Source organism: Phocoena sinus, chromosome 15 (genome assembly GCF_008692025.1).
Source record: "Phocoena sinus isolate mPhoSin1 chromosome 15, mPhoSin1.pri, whole genome shotgun sequence".
Lineage (NCBI taxonomy): Eukaryota > Metazoa > Chordata > Mammalia > Artiodactyla > Phocoenidae > Phocoena > Phocoena sinus.
Window position 1 is genome coordinate 14,832,454 of NC_045777.1, and position 18,947 is coordinate 14,851,400.

Consider the following 18,947-nt stretch of genomic DNA (forward strand, 5'->3'; position numbering starts at 1 on the left):
CAAGAGTCTCTAAGCACTCCACTCCACGCACCACCACCACCACCACCACCACCACCACCATTATGTTTTCTACTACTCTGTAGAGACAGGTAATATAGTAAAATGTGTAGTATGTTTGTCTGAGAAGTGCTGTGAAATAAATACTGAGGTTTTTCAGAAATCCCGGGTCTGGGATGTTCCCCTGGGGGTATTTCTCTTCATCTGTGGTCCAGAGCCCTGGCTGCTCAGGGACTGAGCCCGCCCATGGAGAAAAGCTAGATCCCAAGGGAGTATAGGGGAAGGCAGGGGTGATCCTCTTCCCCTGGGCATCCCATCTGTCCACCCCCACCAGACCTCCTATCTCACAAGGCATCTGGGATTCAGGAGATGCTGGTGCTGTCTGTCCTCTGCCCTCAAACTCTGTGTTTCCTTGGGCAAAACTGAGGTCCTCTCAGGGCCTGTGTATCTCCACCTATAAAATGAAAGGGTTAGGCTGCATAACCCATGGGCCTTCTTCCCACCCTGAAAACTCTCAGTGCTCTCTCAATTTATCTCAGACTAAAGCCAGGGAGCTCTTCATGAGGAGACAAGACCAAGTGAAGAGACAGCCGCAAGGGGAGACCCCAGTCCTTTGATTCACACCCCCTCCACACACACCTCTCAAGAAGACTGATCTCTATTCTGGCTTCAGGCCAACCCTCTGCAGTGAGGCTTTCAGAAAACACATTGCAGGCACCTCCTGCACTGCCAGCCTGGCCTTGGCCAGTAAGATGACCCTCAGCTCTGAGCCCCAGGAACATGGCTGCCAGCTCAGCACCGCTTCCCCACCCAGAGCCCTTGGAAGATCTAGGGCCAGGGGAATCTTCTCATTTAAGTATCACGAGATGCAGAGCTGGGCAGGGTCTTATTTCTAAACTCCGAGTCTCTAAAATTCCTCTCCCCTCCCAACTTATGCGTCTCATAGAGAAAAAAGGTCAGGGAAGCTGCCTCCTAAATATCAGGATTGGGGAACTGGAAGGAACTTTGTAAGTTATTTTTTTAATCAGTCCTCATTTATGGGGAAATTGGAGTCTAGAAATGGAAAGGTACAAATTTTCTCCATAAGGTGAACTTGTGGCAGATTGGGGGCTAGAATCTGGCTTCTTGACCTGCAGCCCAGGGCCCCAGCCACTGAATCAGGACCAGGAACTGTCTGGAAGAAACTGGAGCCACCTGACTGGGTCCTCTTTCCATGAAAGGCAGGCACAGTGTTCCTCCTTATGGCTTAATCCCTATCCATCTTTGTCTCTATATCATTAGCCCCACGGCCTAACCCCCCCACCCCCAGCTCTGGCCTCATGGAACCAAGGCCCTGAACTCCTTTCTTCACTCTTCTCTCCCCCACCTGCAGGCCCCATCCTCCAGACCCCAGACCCTTGCAGTGAATTGACGAGTCCGGCACAGGGCACACCCCATACACACAGGGCTCGCAGCAGACACGTCAACCACCATCGTCTCCGTGGTAACCGGGGGCTTAATTAACAGGCTGCAGCCCTGTCACTATGGAAATGGCACCCCAACAGCCCCCCATTCCTCGACAGATTCAGCCCATCTTCCCTCTTTCTCAATCAGGACCCCTTTCTCACTGTACCCCCCCATCCCCACCCCACCTGGAGAGCTGGTGCCCGCAGATCGCTCTGGTTCATTGAGAAGAGGGGAGGGGAGATGAGGGGGATGAGAGAGAGAGAGAGAGAGAGAGAGAGAGAGAGAGAGAGAGCAGCCCATCACCATGGCAACTACAGCCCCGTTCATAACCAGTTTGTTGCCATGGAGATTTCCAGGCCTCACCTTGGGCTGAGGTACTGGGCCGTGAGGTTCTGAGTCCTGGCTTGAGGAGTGGGTGACTGGAGAACTCCTTGGATAGGCTGGAGATCTCCAAATCAGGTATTTTTACCAATAATTCAGTCTCATTCTTCCCAATTTACAGATAAAGAGACTGAAACATGAGGTTTGGGTATGGGGGAGGCAGAGAACATCACTCTTCTAGATCATCAAAGAATTTGAGCATTTTTATGGCTAGAAGGACCCTCAGGTATCTTCCTGTTCAACTTCTTTATACTACAGATGGGGAAACTGAGGCCCAGAGAGGGGAAGCAATGTGCCCAAGGCCACACCACAGAGGCTGTGCTAGCGAGTGGATAGGCTACGTCGTGGTCTTGCTCCAGCCCCCTAGCATAAGTTGGCTCCCTCTCACTCCATGGGGACACATCCCAACTCCTGTTAGTCTTAACCAGGCCCAGCGCTCTTCCCAGTGCCCTGTCTTCCTCTATGAGAAACTGAGGCATAGCAGGGAGTGGTGCAAAGGGATGGGGGAGTCGCTCAGAATTGTAACAGCTGGTCCCAGGTTCAATTCTGTCCAGCCAAGTCATCATCCATCTTCCCATGGTACAAATGAGGCAACTGAGGCATGTGGGCTGCTGCCCAGTGTTAATGGTAGATTCAAGGATCACCTTCTGACTTGCTTCTTTCCTCCCCTGTAAGTCGCATTCCCACCTATAGCTGATCTCCTGGCAGCAGGAAGCACCTCCAGGGGCAAACTCCACTCCCTGGGTCCAGAATGAAAGGTAACACTTGTATGTAAATGACCTACAAACCCTCCCCCAACCGTTCCCCCACCTCCCACATGCTGCCATCTCTCCCTAAGGGGCCTGGGTGATGACAACAGGTGGGGAGAGCATCCCCCTGGGGCCAGAGCACTGGCACAAAAACAGCTGTGGGAAAGATACCAGCAGATTTTATGTTCCCCTAGGGAGCCCTTGTCCACTTCCCCATGTAGCGACCTACCAAGGAGAGGTGCTGGAGGCTGTCTCAGGGCCTAAGAGGTTCAAAATCCCCAAATTACTCTCAAGATGGAACTTCAGTAAACTGCTGCACACAGGTACCCATCCCACAGATAGACACAGAAATACACACATCAACATGCCAATCAACACACTGGCATACAATGACACACGTAAGCACTGACTCACTGACTGCCCCACAGGTCAACAGAGCTAGCGTGGGATGCTTCTCCCTCAAGACATGCAAAGACACACACACACACACCGCCTCTGCCACAAGCCCACAGCGTTCCAGATTCACATCCAATTTGCACACACACCTGTACACCCAACACTGGGAGCCGTACTTTACTTCATTATGCAAGAGCTTGGAAATGGGAATGGAAAGACAGAACAGTCACCTTGGGATAAGAGAGCAAGCCATCTTATTCTCAAGCCAGGGGGTGGGGAATGACAGGAGAGAAGGCAAGGTAGGGGAAGCAGGAGTCTACAGCCACTCCCCCTCTTATCTGATGAGCAGGAAGCACCTACTGAGTGCCGGGCTGTGGGCTTGGTACTCGGAACACAAAGTTAAAAGGATGTGGTCCCTGCCCTTGAGATGTAGGAGACACACAAGTAAATAACTTCCATCCATTGGGACATGTGCTATAATAGTGCAGTGGTCAGGCAGAAGAGGAATGTCTGCCTCTGCCTGGAAGTGAGGGAACGTGAAAAAGATTTTCAGAAAAGGTTAAATGAGCTATAACTTACAGAGTGAGGAGGAGTTTCCCTGGCTAATGGAGGTGGGAGAAGAACACGGACAGGTATACCAGGAGCAGATGAGGGAAGGGTTTGAATGACAGACTAAAGGGTTTGCCATTTATCCTACAAGCGATGGGGGGGCGGGGGGGGGCGTTGCGTGGTGTGAACAGGATTGGAGGCAGGCAGACCAGTGAGGAGGCTGTGGTCATGGCCACGTGAGAGATGATGGAGGTTTGGACCAGGGTGATGATGACAGGAGGAGAGATGTGGCCAGATTCAGGATAAGTTTTGAAGGTGAAGTGGCCAAGACATGAGGACCAATCAGATCTGGTGGGAAGAGAAAAGGGGGCGTTGAGAATGGCTTCTAGAGCTCTGACTTTTACTCCTGTGGGGATAGCAATAATTATAATGGCTGATGTAAAATATGCTCGTGTATCTACGTCTATACCAACTGTGAAAATGAGAAAAGGGGCAGATTATGGGAAAGATGAAGAAAGGAAAGAGCCCCCCAATATCTGAATGACAAACGTCCAGGAGGCGGTTCACGGGACTGGAACCCTGCTGAAATATACGCCTCAGTTTGGTCATCTATCCAATGCAGAGGTTCGCCAAATAAACCCCTAAAGGGTTTTTGGTGCTTAGTTTTGCTGGGGTCAGGGTGAGCTCACCTGCGGCTCAGCAGCGACCCCTGGCGGCCCGGGGAGGCTCTTCCTCCTCCCCGCGCTGGGGCCAAGCGAGTTCTCCACGTTCCTTTCAGGCCTGAGGGGCCCAGAGTCAGGCAGGGGACCCCTGAAAAGTGGCCCCTGCGGAGAAGACTGTGTGTGCATCCAGGATGCTAATTCTTCACCGAATTAGAAGGATCCCTTCCCTCCTCTCTCTTCTGTACCCTGCATGTAACTTCCATTACAAGACCACTGCAGTGGGCCCTCCAGGAAGACGCCCCCAATACAGCCTGAGCTGGCTCCACCCACCGCTTGTGGAGCTGGAGTAGAAGGAGCTAAGCGAATCCCCCAGGGACGGGACTAGAGTGCCCACGGAATCCTGCCAGGATCTAGCTGACCGGGGTCCAAATTTCTCATTCTCCTGTCTTCTTCCCGGGATCCCCAGGCGCTGTCCGCGACGCCTCCTGGGTGACTGAGGATTGGAGACCTAGCGACCCGGACTCACGTCTCCTCCCTCCCTCAACTCCACTCTTATACTACTAGCCCAACCCCTTCGTCTCTGGTCCCGCCCTTTTCTGCCCCCAAAACGAGATAGTCCTGCCTCCACCCATTGGCTGTGGACGCACACGGCCCTCCCTTTCTCTGGTTCCACCTTCTTCCCCTCTGGTCCCGCCCCCTACCCGAGATGACCCCGCCCCTTTATTGCGCTGCGGCCCAGCACCCTGGACCCTACCTTCTTTATAAGATCCGCCCCTTCGCCTCTAGCCCCACCCTCTTCCCCGTGTCCCCTCCCACCTCAAATGTGGTCCCTCCCTTCATCATTTCCCCTCCAGCCTTCCCCCAGTTCCCTAGGTTCCACCTCCTCTCCCTTCTCTGGCCTTCGGCTGGGACCCTCTGCCTACCAGTCCTGGTCCCACCCTTCCCAACAGAAGGCCCGCCCACCGTGTCCCCACCCCTTCTCTCGCCACGCCCCACTCCGGCAGGCCCCGCCCCCTGCGGCCTCTACCTTTGGCGTCTTCCCCTGAGAGGAGACGGAGATCGGCTGCTGAATGCCGGTGGGACTCCGAGTCAGAGGTCCCGGCAGGCCCCGCGGGGGGCAGTGAAGTGACAGTGAACCTGCGGCTCATGGTGCGGAAAAGAGCCGGGCGGCCGCGGTACGGGCCCGGATCGCACAAGTGGCCGCAGCCGGGCTCCAGGAGACAGAAAGAGCGTATTCCCCCATCCCCGCCGGCCGCCCCCCGCCGGCCGTGGCGCCGCGCAGGGTCCTAGTGCCCTCTGTGCTGAACCACTGTATCCGGCCACTGCGCTTTGAGGCCCTGGGCTGTCAATTCCACTGGAAGCGCTTGAGGATCCAACCTGCTGCTGAGAGCCACCCCTGCACCTCCCCTGCACCAGGAGCCCGGGCCCTCCTCGGCTGGGGTCTCCTAAACACCTGGGTTTAATTCACTTATTCAGCACATCTTGATAGCGCGCCTGTGTTTGAGGCTTTGGTGCTAGGCACTGATACAGCATTGGATAAGATTGACTGGCTTCCTGCCCTCGTGTGGCTCAAATTCTAATGAGGGAGAGGAGAAAGATTACAAGTGAGCAAACGCATAGACAAGATAATTTGAGACTGTGGTATATGTTAAGAAGAAAAAGTAGGGCCAAGGGGTAATGACTAGGGGGAAGGACTACTTTAGGGGATGGTCTAAGAAGACCTCTCAGAAGTTGTGATATTTGACCTGAGCCCTCACTGATGAGAAGGAGCCAGCTAAGCAAAGATCTGGAAGAAGAGCTCTCTAGCAGAGAAAATAGCAAGTGCAAAGGCCCTGGGGTGAAAAGAAGCCTGGACTGTTCAGGGAGCAGCAAGAAGGCCAGTGTGTCTGGAGCAGAGTGAACGGACAGTAGAGTGATGGAGATGAGGGAGGAGAGGAGGGCGGATCGTATGGTCTCTTGAAGGCTTCAGGGAGGAGTCTGGATTCTTTTCTAATTTACAAGGGAAGTCATGGGAAGTTTTTGAGTAGGGGAATGATAGCTGCTGGGTGAAGACTCAACTAAGGGTAGGAGTGGAAGCTGGGAATCAATTAGGAGGCTCCTGCAACCCCCAGGTAAGTGGTGATGATTAGCCGGGCTAGGGTGGTGGCAGTTGTCCAATTCCAGATACATTTTGGAAGTAGAACCTACAGGACCTGCTGCTGGATTGGACATTGCATGTAAAGGAAAGAGGAGTCAAGGAGGACTCGTAGGCTCTCATGCACTGCTGGTGGGAGTATAGATGGGCAACACCACTTGGGAAAATTGTTCCGTCAGCTAAAGCTGAACTTATACATACCTGTCTACTCAGCAATTCCACTCCAAGATACATGCCCCAAAGAAATGGCCCGTGAGCCACAACTACTGAGCCCATGTGCCACTACTGCAGCCCGCGGGCCTAGAGCCCGTGCTCCGCAACAAGAGAAGCCACTGCAGTGAGAAGCCCGCGCACCACAGCAAGCTAGCCCCGCCCACCGCAACTAGAGAAAGCCCGCGCGCAGCAACGAAGACCCAAAACAGCCAAAAATAAATAAATAAAATAAATTTATTTTTTTAAAAAAAGCCAGACACAAATGAGTATATATTGTAAAATACTCTTTAAATAAAGTAAAAAATAGTCAAAATCTATCTTTAAGCTGTTAGAAGTAATGGTGGTAACTCTTGGGATGAAGGGGTGGTGATTAAAAAGGGGCATGAGGGGGCTTTTAGGGTGCTAAGAATGTTTTGTTTCTTGATCTGGTTGCTGGTTAGACAGTCGTGTTCAGTTTGTTGAAACGTACACTTATGACGGGTCAAGCTGTCTGAAGGTTTGTTACATTAGAGCAGTGGTTCTCAACTCGGGGCAGTTTTGCCCACCAGGGAACATTTGGCAATATTCAGAGACGTTTTTGGTGTCACAACTGGAGGAGGGTGGCACTGCATCTAGGTGGTAGAGGCCACCTGTGCCATCTAGTCCTACACCAAGACTGCCAGCCAGGAGCCACAGATTCACCATCGCCTCCCTGCACCCTGTCCCCACGTTAGGGCCCGTGACAGAGGGAGAGAGACTGACCCTGAATGGGTCTAGCATCTGTCCATGGATCCCACTACCTCCTGGAGGAAGACATCAAACACCCTACAATGTATGGACAGTCCCCCACAACTAACAGTAATTTGATCCAAATTGTCAATAGTGCCGAGGTTGAGATACCCTGTGCCAGAATAAGGAGTTTAACAGATCCCTAGATTTTAAGACTGATCAGGTTCTAAGCTCGATTGAGGGCGGATGACGTTGTCTTTTATTAAGGTGGTGACAACCGATGGAGGAGTATGCTTGGAAGGTGGCTCCCGAGAGCTCAGGTGGACCCGGTATATTGAGATATCTCTTCGGCACCTAAGGATCATGCAGAGGTGACAGTCGAACATCTGATACTGGAGCTCAGGGGAGAGTATAAGCCTGGGGATATAAATTTCGGCGTCCTTAGCAGAGAGATGCTGTGTAAAGCTGCAGGGCTAGACGAGATCACAGGGAATGCATGTACACGGCGAAGACGTCCAAGGATAGAGCACAAGGGCACACCATCATTTAAAGGTTGGCAAGAGGGAGATCCTAGTGAGAGGGGAGAAGAACCAGGAGGAAGGGGTGACCCAGAGAACAAGTGAAGAAACATTTCGGGAAGAAGGGCATTATCCACTGGGTCAAAAAAGCTGAGAGATGGTATGGAACGAGCCCAGAGAAGTACCCACTGTATCGGGCTACGGGAAGATCACAGGTGGCTTTGAAGAGAGTCATTTCAGTGGAGGAGTGCAGTGGGAGTCAGGCTGCAGATGACTGAGAAGAGAATAGGAGACAGTGAATAGAAACCGTACTTTGGGGACGTTTTCCTGTGGATGGGGGTGGGCAGTAGAGAAATGGAACAGAACTGAGAGACAGGGGTCTAGAGGGATTTTAAACAAGCCATATTAAGGAACATTTGTATGCCAGTGGGTGTGGGTCATTCCTGAGTGAAAAACGGGTGAGTTAAGAGAGAGGGGCCCCACCCACAGGAAGCTTAGGAAGAAGTTCCCTGAACCTCTCCTTACACTCCCACCCGGGGCCCCGGGTGTGGAAGATGATCAAAGCTGACCAAGCCCATCACCTCCACTCACCTGGCCCGACGCTTCAGTCAAGTCCCTCTGCCATCCTGGAGGGTCAAATCCATCCTCCTCAGCCTGCCACTTCGACCTTCTCTCATCTAGCCTACACCGCCGTTCCTATCTCAACCATTCCAGAATCCTCTCTGCTCAAACCACATACTAGAGTTCTGAGCCATTTCTAGTTCCCCCAAACGCCCCCTTGCCTTTTCTGTCCTCCCAGCATTTACCCCAAGAGCTCACATTCCAATCCCAAGGGAATTATCACCAGCTAGGAGACTGCAGGTCAGCTGTGTAATTCTGTGCCACAGTTACCCCATTTATAAAGCAGGGGGAGGGAGTGATAGCAATAGTAATAGTACCTCTAAGGTAAGAGTAGTACCTGTCTCATAGGGTTGTTTTAAGGATTGGCTGTGTTAACTCACATAAAGCACGTGCAACAGTGCCCGGCACATAGTGCTGTGCTAGGGGTAGTTCCCATCATCATGTATATAATCCATATTTTATTTATCCACTGCCTTGCTTCTGCGCACTTAGGTTGTTACCAGTTTCTCATTCTATGAACAATGCTGCAATTCACATCCTTCTAGGTGTTGTTTTGTGCACACCTGGGCGAGGGTTAGAGAGTAGGAACATTTTTAGGTTTAATCATTCTTGGTAAATTATCCTCGAAGAAGACAGTCTTCCTTGCACAAGAAGAAACTCTTGCTCACCCTTCCGGATGCAGTTCAAGTTCACATGTCATCTTGGCTGGGAAATGTTTCCTGACTTCAACCACAACACGCAGAATCACACACACAAACACACACGCGCGCGCGCGTGCGCCATTATTCTAGAAAAAGGGTCACACGCTGCACACTCTCCAAGTGTGACCCCACCCCTACCAGGCACAGAATCATCACCCTTGTAACTAAGCTGGACTCTCTGGGGTTGGAGCCCGGAGCCTGCATTTTAAGCAAGTTGCAAGGGCTCTCTCAGGCACCCGAAAATTTGAGGACCACTGAGAGGTCGTTGAGGATAGAAACATAGTCTAACTCATTTCTCTATCCCCAGTGCCCGGCATAGGGCCTGGCTCCATGTAAGGGCTCAGTAAATGTTTGATGAATGAATAATAGGTTGGCCATTTCCTCAGCTATAAAATAGGAGTAATTACATTATACCTTCCTAATAGGAAGGATTGAACGTTAATATTTATGAAGTGCCTAGAACATTGCCTGGCGCATAGTAAGCCCTCCGTTGGTTACACACATACATGCATGCGTGCATACAATACATACATTAATCTGCTCCTAAAGGTTAAAGAATCCAAGTTTATTAAAAACATTCCAACGAAAAAAGAAGGTGGGAAGAGAGGGCCCAGCCCACCTCCCCTTCTCCTTGTCCTTCAGAACAGACCCACCAGTTTGGATCCGGCAGACTGGCTCATTCCCTGTCGCGATGGCCCCTGTGGGGACTCCCACTGCAGTGCTGAAGCCGGCGGGGGGACCCTAGTCCTCGGGGCACTGCAGGAGGTCAAATGTCACGTAGCCCACGTTGTCCACCTGATTCACCTCATTCTGGGAACTCACGCGCCAGTAGAAGCGATCCTGGCAGAAGTATGCTTTCTCTGCAAGGGAAAGGCAGGACCAAGAGGGGTGATTCCAACCTTCCCACATACACATACAGAAACAGGAGTCAGATCTTTACAGTCATCCCTCCTGCCCTTTCGAGATCTTTCCAAGGTTTTCATAGGACACCTGTGTCCTCCCCCCGCCCCCCCCCACAGAGATTCTGGAGGGCACAGACCTCCTTGTCCAAAGCACTGACACAGAGCCTGGCACACAGTCGATACTCAGAGCAATTCATTCAACAAATCCCATTCATTCATCCAACAATATTTATCATGCCAAGCACTGTTAGAGGCACTGGGGATACAGCAGAGGAAAAATGCAGGCATGACCTCAGTTCTTTCGGTGCTTACACCCTAGTGGGGTAAGACTGACGATTAACAAGCAAATGCATAAATAAGTGAGATTGGTTTTGACAATGGAGAAAGTGATGGAGGAAATATTAAAAGCGAGCGAGCAGGTGAACAGATAATGAGGGTCAGAGAAGGTCTCTCCAAAGAGGTGGCCTCAGTGCTGAGACCTAAAGGATGAGAGGGAGGCAGCCCAGTGACGATCTGGGGAGAAAACCTTCCAGACAGAGGGAACAACCGGCACAGAAGCCCTAAGCTGGGAATGACCTTGATGTGTTCAGAGAACAGCCAGAGGCTGGTGTGAGTGGAGCAGAGCAAAGGGAGTGACAGGAGTAGTGGGAGGGGATGAGGAGGGGGGAGGGGGTCAGATCAGGTCATGTTAGTTTCTTTGACCTTGGAATGGGTCTAGAGTCACCCACAAAACCATTGCCCTCCACTCCTAGCCCCTCCCTACTCTCACAGAATATATTAAAGGTATTGGACAACCAGTATGGCTTGGACTAGGGTGTTTGCAGAGGAGCTTGTGGCGGCTGAGTCAACAGAACTTGTCAGCTGATTGGAGGTGAGCAGTGAGAGAGAGAAAGCAAGTGTAACTCCAGCTACCACTCCCATTTTACAGATGGGGAAACTGAGGCTCTGTGAGTAGCAGTGACTTGCCAAAAGACACACAGCTATGAACTGTCTTATTTATCACTGTATCCCCAGTGGCAGTATCCCTACTTGTAGGGGAAAGGGCTTTCAGCTGGGGAGACAGGAAATCTGGGTCGTAGTTCTGGTTGTACTCCTGTGTCCCTGAATGATCTGGTAAGATCCCTGCCTCTATAGGGAACTCACCTGTGCTGGGGCATTTGCCTCAATCTCTACGGGCTTTTTCTTTCTCTCTCAGAATTTGACCAAACACTAAGGCAGGGGACCCTACCGTGGGAGGTGTCTCAGGGAGGGATCCTCCCCCGACCCTCGTCCTCATCCCTCACCTTGGTACTGAAAGATGTCGTGCGTATTCATGGGCACCCCGGGGAACATCTGGTCCACTGGGGTGGCGCTCCGGGGATCCACCTTCTGTGTCTTCACGTCGAACCTGCAGGACGGCAGCGAGGAGACAGTTGCCGAGCCGGCGGGCAGTCGGATGGCGCCTGGGCTCCCCCTGCCGGCGGTCCCGGGACTCTCACCTCCAGAAGCTCTGCCGGCTGAACAGCAGCACCTTACCCCCGGCGCGCGGGAGGGCCCCGGTGACTTGGGCCACTTCCGGACCCAGGCCCAGCTTGTCCAGACGCCTTGGGCCTAGCACCGACGAGCCTGTGTACACCCACACTTGGCGCCCTGCAGGAGAGAAGGGTCACATCGGTCTGGGGGCGGGGCACATACTCTCCTTGAATATCAAGAGGGAGAACGCAGCGAGGCGTTTCCGCGCCCGGTGTGCCCGCGGTCTGTGTGCCCAAGGAGCAGTCTCTCGGTACGATTGTGCAAGGGTGCGGTGAGGAGGGCTGAAATTCAGCCCCTGCTAAATTTGCTAAATTGCATCCGCCAGAAGGGGGCGTCTTTTTCTAATGCACACAAGACGTTTTATGTATTGTCCTCGGTCTCTTGGTCCTTCTAGGTTGGTGTGTGTGTGTGGATTTTTTTGGGCGGGGGGCGGATAGGGAAGGAAGAAAGGAGGAAACTAACCAGAGAAGAAGAAAATCTTCTTCGTGAGCGGATCCTCAAAAGCGGAGTCCAGCTTGCGGGGCAGCGCAGGCCACGTGTTCTTGATAAAAAAGGGACCCTGCAACGGGCGTCCCCCGCTCTCAGAGAGTCGCCAGTACCTCCTGGACGAGAAAAGGGAATGGCTGGCACTGAACCTTGAACACAAGGTCAGAGGGCGGGGAGACACAGGCAGGTCCCGCCTCCAAGCCCCTTCCCGAAACCTCACAGCCCCTGCCCCTCACCCATCCTTGAAGAGATGCAGGCGATTCCCGATCTCCGCGATGGCGTCGAAGATGTTCACGTTGCAGGCATCGTCCGCTGGATCCAGGGACCTTGTAGGGATCGCAGAAGGGCCAGCAGTGGGAGGACCCGTGGGGCCAGCTGAAGGGGGGCCTGTGGAGCCAGCGGTGGGGCGTTCTGAGGGGGGGGCGGTGGGAGGCCCCGTGGCGCAGACCGTGGGAGGGGCGGTGGGCTGCGGTTCAGCTGTGGCAGTGGCTGGAGGCCGTGGTTCAGGTTTGGGGCGAGGACCTAAAAAGAGACACCGCATAAGACAGCCCCTGTTCCTACGGAGCGCTGTGCCCATGGACTGTCTGCTCCCCCAAAGCCTACCAGCCAGGCCCCTGGCGCTCACTCTCCCCACTCTAGATGCTGGAGCCTGCCTTCCCCCAACCCTGGGCAGGCCGTTTCCTTTCACATACTCACCCCCATCCCCAGGCTGCTGGGAGAGAAATGTTTTTTGAGCTCTCAACCTGAGTGCCAAACTTAGTGCTAGGAGCTTTATAAACTCACATTAGGGGCTTCCCTGGGGGCGCAGTGGTAAGAATTCGCCTGCCAGTGCAGGGGACACGGGTTCGAACCCTGGCCGGGGAAGATCCCACATGCCGTGGAGCAACTAAGCCCGTGTGACACAACTGCTGAGCCCACGTGCTACAACTACTGAGCCCGCATGCTACAACTACTGAAGCCCGCGCACCTAGAGCCGGTGCTCCACCACAAGAGAAGCCACCACAGTGAGAAGCCCGCGCACGGCAACAAAGACCCAACGCAGTCAAAAATAAATAAATTTATATTAAAAAAAATTCACGTTAGCTTGTTTGATCTTCAGAAAAAAAAAAAGAAAACCTATGAAGTAGATTCTTTAATATCCCCATTTTTTAATGAGGAAATATACTAATGATAATAAATGGTGATAATAATAAAAATGTCAAACAGTTATGTGGTGCTTACTATATGCCAGACATTATTCTAGCTCACTTAAGCCTCCTAACAGCCCCATGAGGCAGGTGTTAGCCCCACTTTACAGATGAGGAAGTTGAGGGGTGAAGTAACATAGCCAAAGTCATCTAGCCAGGAAGTGGCTGGACTGGCTTTTGAACCTATGTCTGTCTCACTCTAGAGTCTGGGCTCTTTATCACCATCTCCAAGCACTGACCTGGCAACAATTGTACCCATTGGCCAGGGTCTCCAGAAGATAGATGTTGGGGTCCTAACTTTCCCCTCCTCTGCATTCTCGGGGTACTCGCAGCTAGCAGAGCCCAGCCTTTCCCTCTCCTCCCTCCATCCCTGCCCCATACCCTCACCATACAGATGCTGGATGCCCTGCACATCGTCCTTATGCAGGGGGTGCTTCTCAGTGAAGCTGTACATGGGGTACATGAGCGCCTCTGGCACGGACGAGTGATCTAAGCCCAGCGCGTGGCCAAACTCGTGCGCCGCCACAAGGAACAGGCTGTATCCTGGACGAAAGAGGGAGCCTGAGACGTGAGCCCTGAGCCGAGCTCCCAGCCCCAGCCATCCCTCCCGGACACCACTGCCCTGGCTGAGGTCCCAGCCTGGGAATCTCAGAACCATGCCCACCTTGATCCGGGCAGAAGCCCCACTTCTTGTCTCTGTCGAAGTTGGAGGTGGTGGCGCACCAGAGCTGCCCATCACGGCGGCCCTCTCTGGTGCAGGCCGAGTACTCCTTGCCCAGGAAGATGAAGGGGAAGACGCACAGCTCCCCCGCCGAGTTGCCCTCGGTCACCGTCGCGTCAGCTGGAGAGACCCAGGGCCTCCGGTGAGCCAAATGGGTGGGTCCAATAAAGACCCAGGGGCGGGCCAATCTTGAAGCGAGAGACACTTGGAGGCCTATTTTAAAAGCTTGGGCGGGGTAGGGGTCTTCCCTGGTGGCGCAGTGGTTAAGAATCCGCCTGCCAATGCAGGGGGCACGGGTTCGAGCCCCGGTGTGGGAAGATCCCACATGCCGCGGAGCAACTAAGCCCGTGCGCCACAACTACGGAGGCTGCGCTCTAGAGCCGCGAGCCACAACTACTGAGCCGTGTACTGCAACTACTGAAGCCCCCCGGCACCTACAGCCGGTGCTCCGCAACAAGAGAAGCCACCGCAATGAGAAGCCCGCGCACCACAAGGAAGAGTAGCCACCGCTCGCCGCAAATAGAAAGACCCAACGTAGCCAAAAATAAAATAATTAAAAAAAAAAAAAAAAAGCTTAGGGGGCGTGGTGCCGCACACAGCCGCGACCAGGCTAGACTGGTGGGCGGGGCCTGAGGATCAGAGGCCCAGGGAGAGGCTGCAAGCAGGGCTAAAAGGCGACGCCTCCGCGAATGCGGCGGCAGCAATAGGAAGGCAGGGGGAGGAGCCGTGGTGATGGCGGCCAGAGTCACGGCTGTCCTGAGGACCGACGAGGAGTAGAAGGACAAACTGATGGGTGGAAGAGCCACGCTCGGGGACCAACGCGGAATTAGGGAGCGAGGCTGAATCAGGTAGGTGGGGCAGATGGTACCTCGGGTCGGGCAGAAGCCATAGAGCTTGTCCTGGTCATAGCTGGCGGTGGTGGCGCACCAGCGGTTGCCGTCCGAGCGACCGTCGGTGGTACAGGCGGAGTAGGAGCGTCCCTCGAAGGTGAAAGGGAAAACGCAGGGCTTGCCGTCCGCATTGCCGTCCTGGGTGTAGAGTCCTGGGAGGCCCACGCGATTACCCGAAGGCGCCACGAGTTTATTGACCCACAAGCCACCTGTGTCCTCCACCCCTCCTCGCCTCGTTTCACAACGGGGGAACGGACCCAGAGAACAGGACAGTGATTTGCAGGCCACACAGCACTAGCGGCAAGGCTGGGATAAAACCCCAGTGTTCTGGACCCTCGAGGAGGGTGGGTACTCACTCTCGCTGGGGCAGAAGCCGAACTGGCGGTCGGTGTCGTAGTCGGCCGTGGTGCTGCACCAGAGCATGTCGTCGGAGCGGCCGTCCGTGGTGCAGGCAGAGTATGAGCGGCCCTCGAAGGTGAAGGGGAAGTGGCAGGTGGCGCCCTTTGCGTTTCCGAAGTAGGTCGGAACCACTGCAGGAAAGGGAGACGGGGTCAGGGCGGCTGGTGATGCGCGTGAGAGGAGAAGGGAATGGGGACCGGGGCGGTTCGGGAATCTCACCGACGCCTTTGCCCAGAGACCACAACTCTTCATCGTCGAAGTGGGCGTCTCCCTGAATGCCTGGGCCAGGAGGAAAGGCGTGTGCCAGGAGCCCGTTCTTTCCATCGAAGGGATACCCATCTCCGTGCTCTGAAGAAGCAGGTGGAGAAGAGAGTTAGCCGCGTATGGTTGCGCAGGTTGTGCACTGCCCAAGGGCGCTGGACTGAGTGCGGGCTGAAATCCAGCCTAGGAGCTGCTGTCCAAGATTTGCGTCCCCGCGCTATGAGGTGTCGGTCAGCAGGGGGCGCCATAAGGGCGAGCGGCAGCCAGGGCTGCGGGCACAGGCAAGAGAAATCCGGGTCCAGGGCCCCCTCTACTCTCTCCGAGGTCCTCCCTCCTCTGTCCCCTCTCCGATTCTCCTGGCTTTCCCCTTCTCGCGTTCTCACCCCTAACACCAAACTGGATGACTATGTCGGCTTCACGGCCGTACACGGGAGTGAAGGTGAGCGGCGTCACCGCGCTCCAGAGCGCGAAGGCGCGGGCAAAGGCGTCGTCGATCACGTCGCGCGGCAAGTCTTCCGAGTAGTTTTGGATCCTGCAGGGAAAGGCAGGAGGCTAGAGGTCGGAAGTGAGAGGCGGGATCCGGAGCAGCAGCGACACCCCGTGCGTGTCTCAGCAACTTCAGATACACAGCGCTGTGTGCGCTCCACGCTTTCAGCTATAAGGCACTTTCAGACGCATTTTTCTCTTTGGACTCTCACAACGGCCCTGACAGGAGGACTTAGACTGCGAGGTCGTTTCCCATGGGGGAACGAAGGCTCAGAGGTGGAGCCGCTTGCCCTGGGCTCACTAAATCCCTGGTTTAGTGAAACCCAGGGATGAGCCTAAGACGGGACGTGTTCACCACCGGGCGGCCTCTCCCCACTACGCCCCGCTCGCCCCCGGGGGGCCCAGCCTCGCACCAGTAGGTGATGTTGTGATGGTGCCACTTGAGGTCGCCCTCAAAGGTCTGGAATCTGCCCAGGTCTGGGACGCCGCAGCGTGGGGCACGCATGGCATTCAGGGTGGTGCTGTCCAGCTCGCCCGTCTCCGGCAGGGCCAGGCGCCGCTGGAGACGCTGCAGAGGCTGACGCAGGGACTGATCATCCTTGCTTATCTCTGCCACATGAGTGTAGCCATAGCGGTACAGATATTCCTGTGGAAGGAGGGGCAGAGACATCCCAGAGCCCTGACTTCCTTTCTCTGATCTGCTGGGTGAGGACTCCATCCCTCCAGGCTCTCAGGGACTAGCAACAAGGCGTTGTATCCAGGACTGGGTACCCTGCATCCCAGTGCCTGTGCCCACCCAAGAATCTCCCCTCCCTGTAGACATCCTCAGCTCCTTTCCACCCCCGGATGCCCCTGGCCCATGCCTACCTCAGGGCCTCCTAGGGTTTACCCCTGTTCATCCCCAGCCCATCCCCACTCCAGAGCCCTCCAATACCCCTTCACCACTTCCCATTGCCCATCTAAGAAGCCCTCATTAACCCATTCCTGGCAATCACTGTCCAGAGCATCCCAGTGCCCGAGCCTGGACATCTCTGTTCTCCAGAGGTGCCCATCACCCCCCAACATGCCCCTAAGTATCTCCTCTGAGAGCCCATGTCCTTCCTGGGATTCCTAGCCAGCCCTTCCCAACTCTAGGCTGGAGTGTGTGCCTACCTCTGCCAGCTGCCTGTCGGTGAGACTGCTTCGTAGTTCTCCCGGGAAGACCACAAAGGTGGGCTGGTGTGGTCTGGGGGCAGCAGAGCAGCAGCCCAGCACCAGGAGCGCCAGGACCAAGGGCTGCCAGGGGTTCATGGTGAGGGTAGCAGTGTCTGGCTGCAGCTGCCCTTGTGGGGACTTTAAAGAGGCGCTGTCAAATGAATCAGTGACCCCGCCCCTCTTGAACAGGCCAGGGCGAGAGCTGACTCAGGGAATGGGGTGTGTGTGGGGGGGGCAGGGGTTGGGCAGTCCCAACATGAGAAGTCAAAGAAAGGGCTTACACCACCTCCCCCTCTCCCTCCTTCCCACGGTCCCCCTATTGCAGAGTCAGGCAGGACCCCAGACCCACAGGAAACCACAGACCCATAGGGGAAGGACTGGGTTTTGCAAACTGCAGGGCTTGTGAGAACTGTATGAGAGCGAGGGAGGGAGGCACGGCTCGAGCACTCCCTGAGCCCTCCATCTGAAGGCCCCAAGTGGTCAGCCTAAGAGAAAAGCACGGAAAATTCCCTGAGGCTTCTTTCTGAACCTAATGATCCCCCTTCCTGGTCAGACGCCCTCGTGGGCCCCTCCCTACACTCCCAGGCTCTGTCCTCTTCTCCTTCCTGGAAGCCTTCCTTGATTCAGCTTCCTCCTCTGCTCCATCTGAGAGCAGAAGGCATGGGCTCTGATGACAGGAATCGGGGGATTCCACGGGGACAACCCCCTGTCTTCAACAGGCTGGATAGTTCAGGATAGTAAAAGGGGGAGTTTGCGGCATCTGGAAGCCAGCAGACATGGCTTCATTCCTTCAGTGCCTTGGGCAAATGTCTTCACCACAGTGAGTTTGTTTCCTCAGCTGTAAAATAACCCTTCTGACCTTTACCCCTTTCCCGTGGCCAGCTGGGTCCAGCCATCCAGGGCCAGCAGCCCGCTAAGTGGTCTGCTATGTCCCAGGCCCTGGGATATTTACTGTAGCTAAAGGCAATGAGGTTGGGGTGGGAGAGGAGGGTCTGGAGAGGTGGGGCTGTGGTGGACCAGGGTGCATCCTATGGCAGGGGTCCTATAATTACGTGCAAATATCTGGACAGCCGGCTGCTGTCTGCACTCTCTGTCCACTGGGTGTGCGTTGATTTAGACTTGCCCACTTGGGGAAACTGTGTGAAATCATCTTCCGGTTTGTGTGGAAGAAAAGAAAAACCTGTCTCCCCCCACTCCCCACTGGTGTCAATTGAATAAATGTACGTGAACTCCAAAAAGTAAATAAATAAACAATAAAAATAAATTTAAAAGGGCCCTTTGTCCCTAAATTGATGTGAGAATAAAATGAGATCAAACACATAAAATACTTAGGACAGTGTAGGTTGCAAGTATTCAAGAGATGGCTGTGATCGCTTTTAATTATCTGAGCCAAGACCATGATTCTGACCTGGAATCAGGAGACGGGGTCTTGGACTCTAATCTGCTGTGTGAACTAGAGTAAATGCCTTCCCCTCTCTGGGCTTTGGACTCTTCAGCTGCAAAATCACAGGAGCGGGGTGCGGATGATCTCCAGGAGCCCTTTCACTTCTCCAGAACTGCTCAACCCAGCACAAGCTCCAGCCCCAATTATCACCCCTTATGCCAATAACAAGCATCTTCCTTCCCTCCCTTCTTTCCAACCAGCCAGTGTGAGGCAGGATCTATATTTGCCCTCTTCAAAGCATTATTTGGGAAGGACTACAGCAACAATCTGACAAACTGTATTTAAAGGGCTTACTATGTGCCAGGCATTTTATAATAAATCAGTCTATGAGACGGAGGCAGTTAACTTCCTTTATGGGAAAATTGAAGCCCTAGAGTTCACGAATTAACG

General features: G+C 54.2%; 1 protein-coding gene across 1 annotated transcript; it reads right to left on the bottom strand.

Annotated features, from left to right (window-relative positions):
- Positions 1-9,619: 9,619 nt before the first annotated feature.
- MMP9 (matrix metallopeptidase 9) lies at positions 9,620-17,280 on the bottom strand. Its single transcript, XM_032606457.1, has 13 exons — positions 17,072-17,280; positions 16,333-16,565; positions 15,817-15,965; positions 15,392-15,520; positions 15,130-15,303; positions 14,752-14,925; positions 13,827-14,003; positions 13,550-13,705; positions 12,212-12,497; positions 11,952-12,091; positions 11,456-11,606; positions 11,261-11,364; positions 9,620-9,935 (listed from the first exon to the last, which is right to left on the bottom strand). The coding sequence occupies exons 1-13, from the start codon at positions 17,207-17,209 to the stop codon at positions 9,817-9,819; spliced, it is 2,130 nt and encodes a 709-aa protein (XP_032462348.1). The 5' UTR covers positions 17,210-17,280; the 3' UTR covers positions 9,620-9,816.
- Positions 17,281-18,947: the final 1,667 nt, after the last annotated feature.

Coding starts and splice junctions, on each gene's coding strand:
- MMP9 (XM_032606457.1), bottom strand. CDS start 17,209: ATGAACCCCTGGCAGCCCTTGGTCCTGGCGCTCCTGGTGCTGGGCTGC. Junction 15,521..15,816: donor CATCCAGTTTGGTGTTAGGG/GTGAGAACGCGA, acceptor CTGCTTCTTCAG/AGCACGGAGATGGGTATCCC. Junction 12,092..12,211: donor CTGCATCTCTTCAAGGATGG/GTGAGGGGCAGG, acceptor TTTCTCGTCCAG/GAGGTACTGGCGACTCTCTG.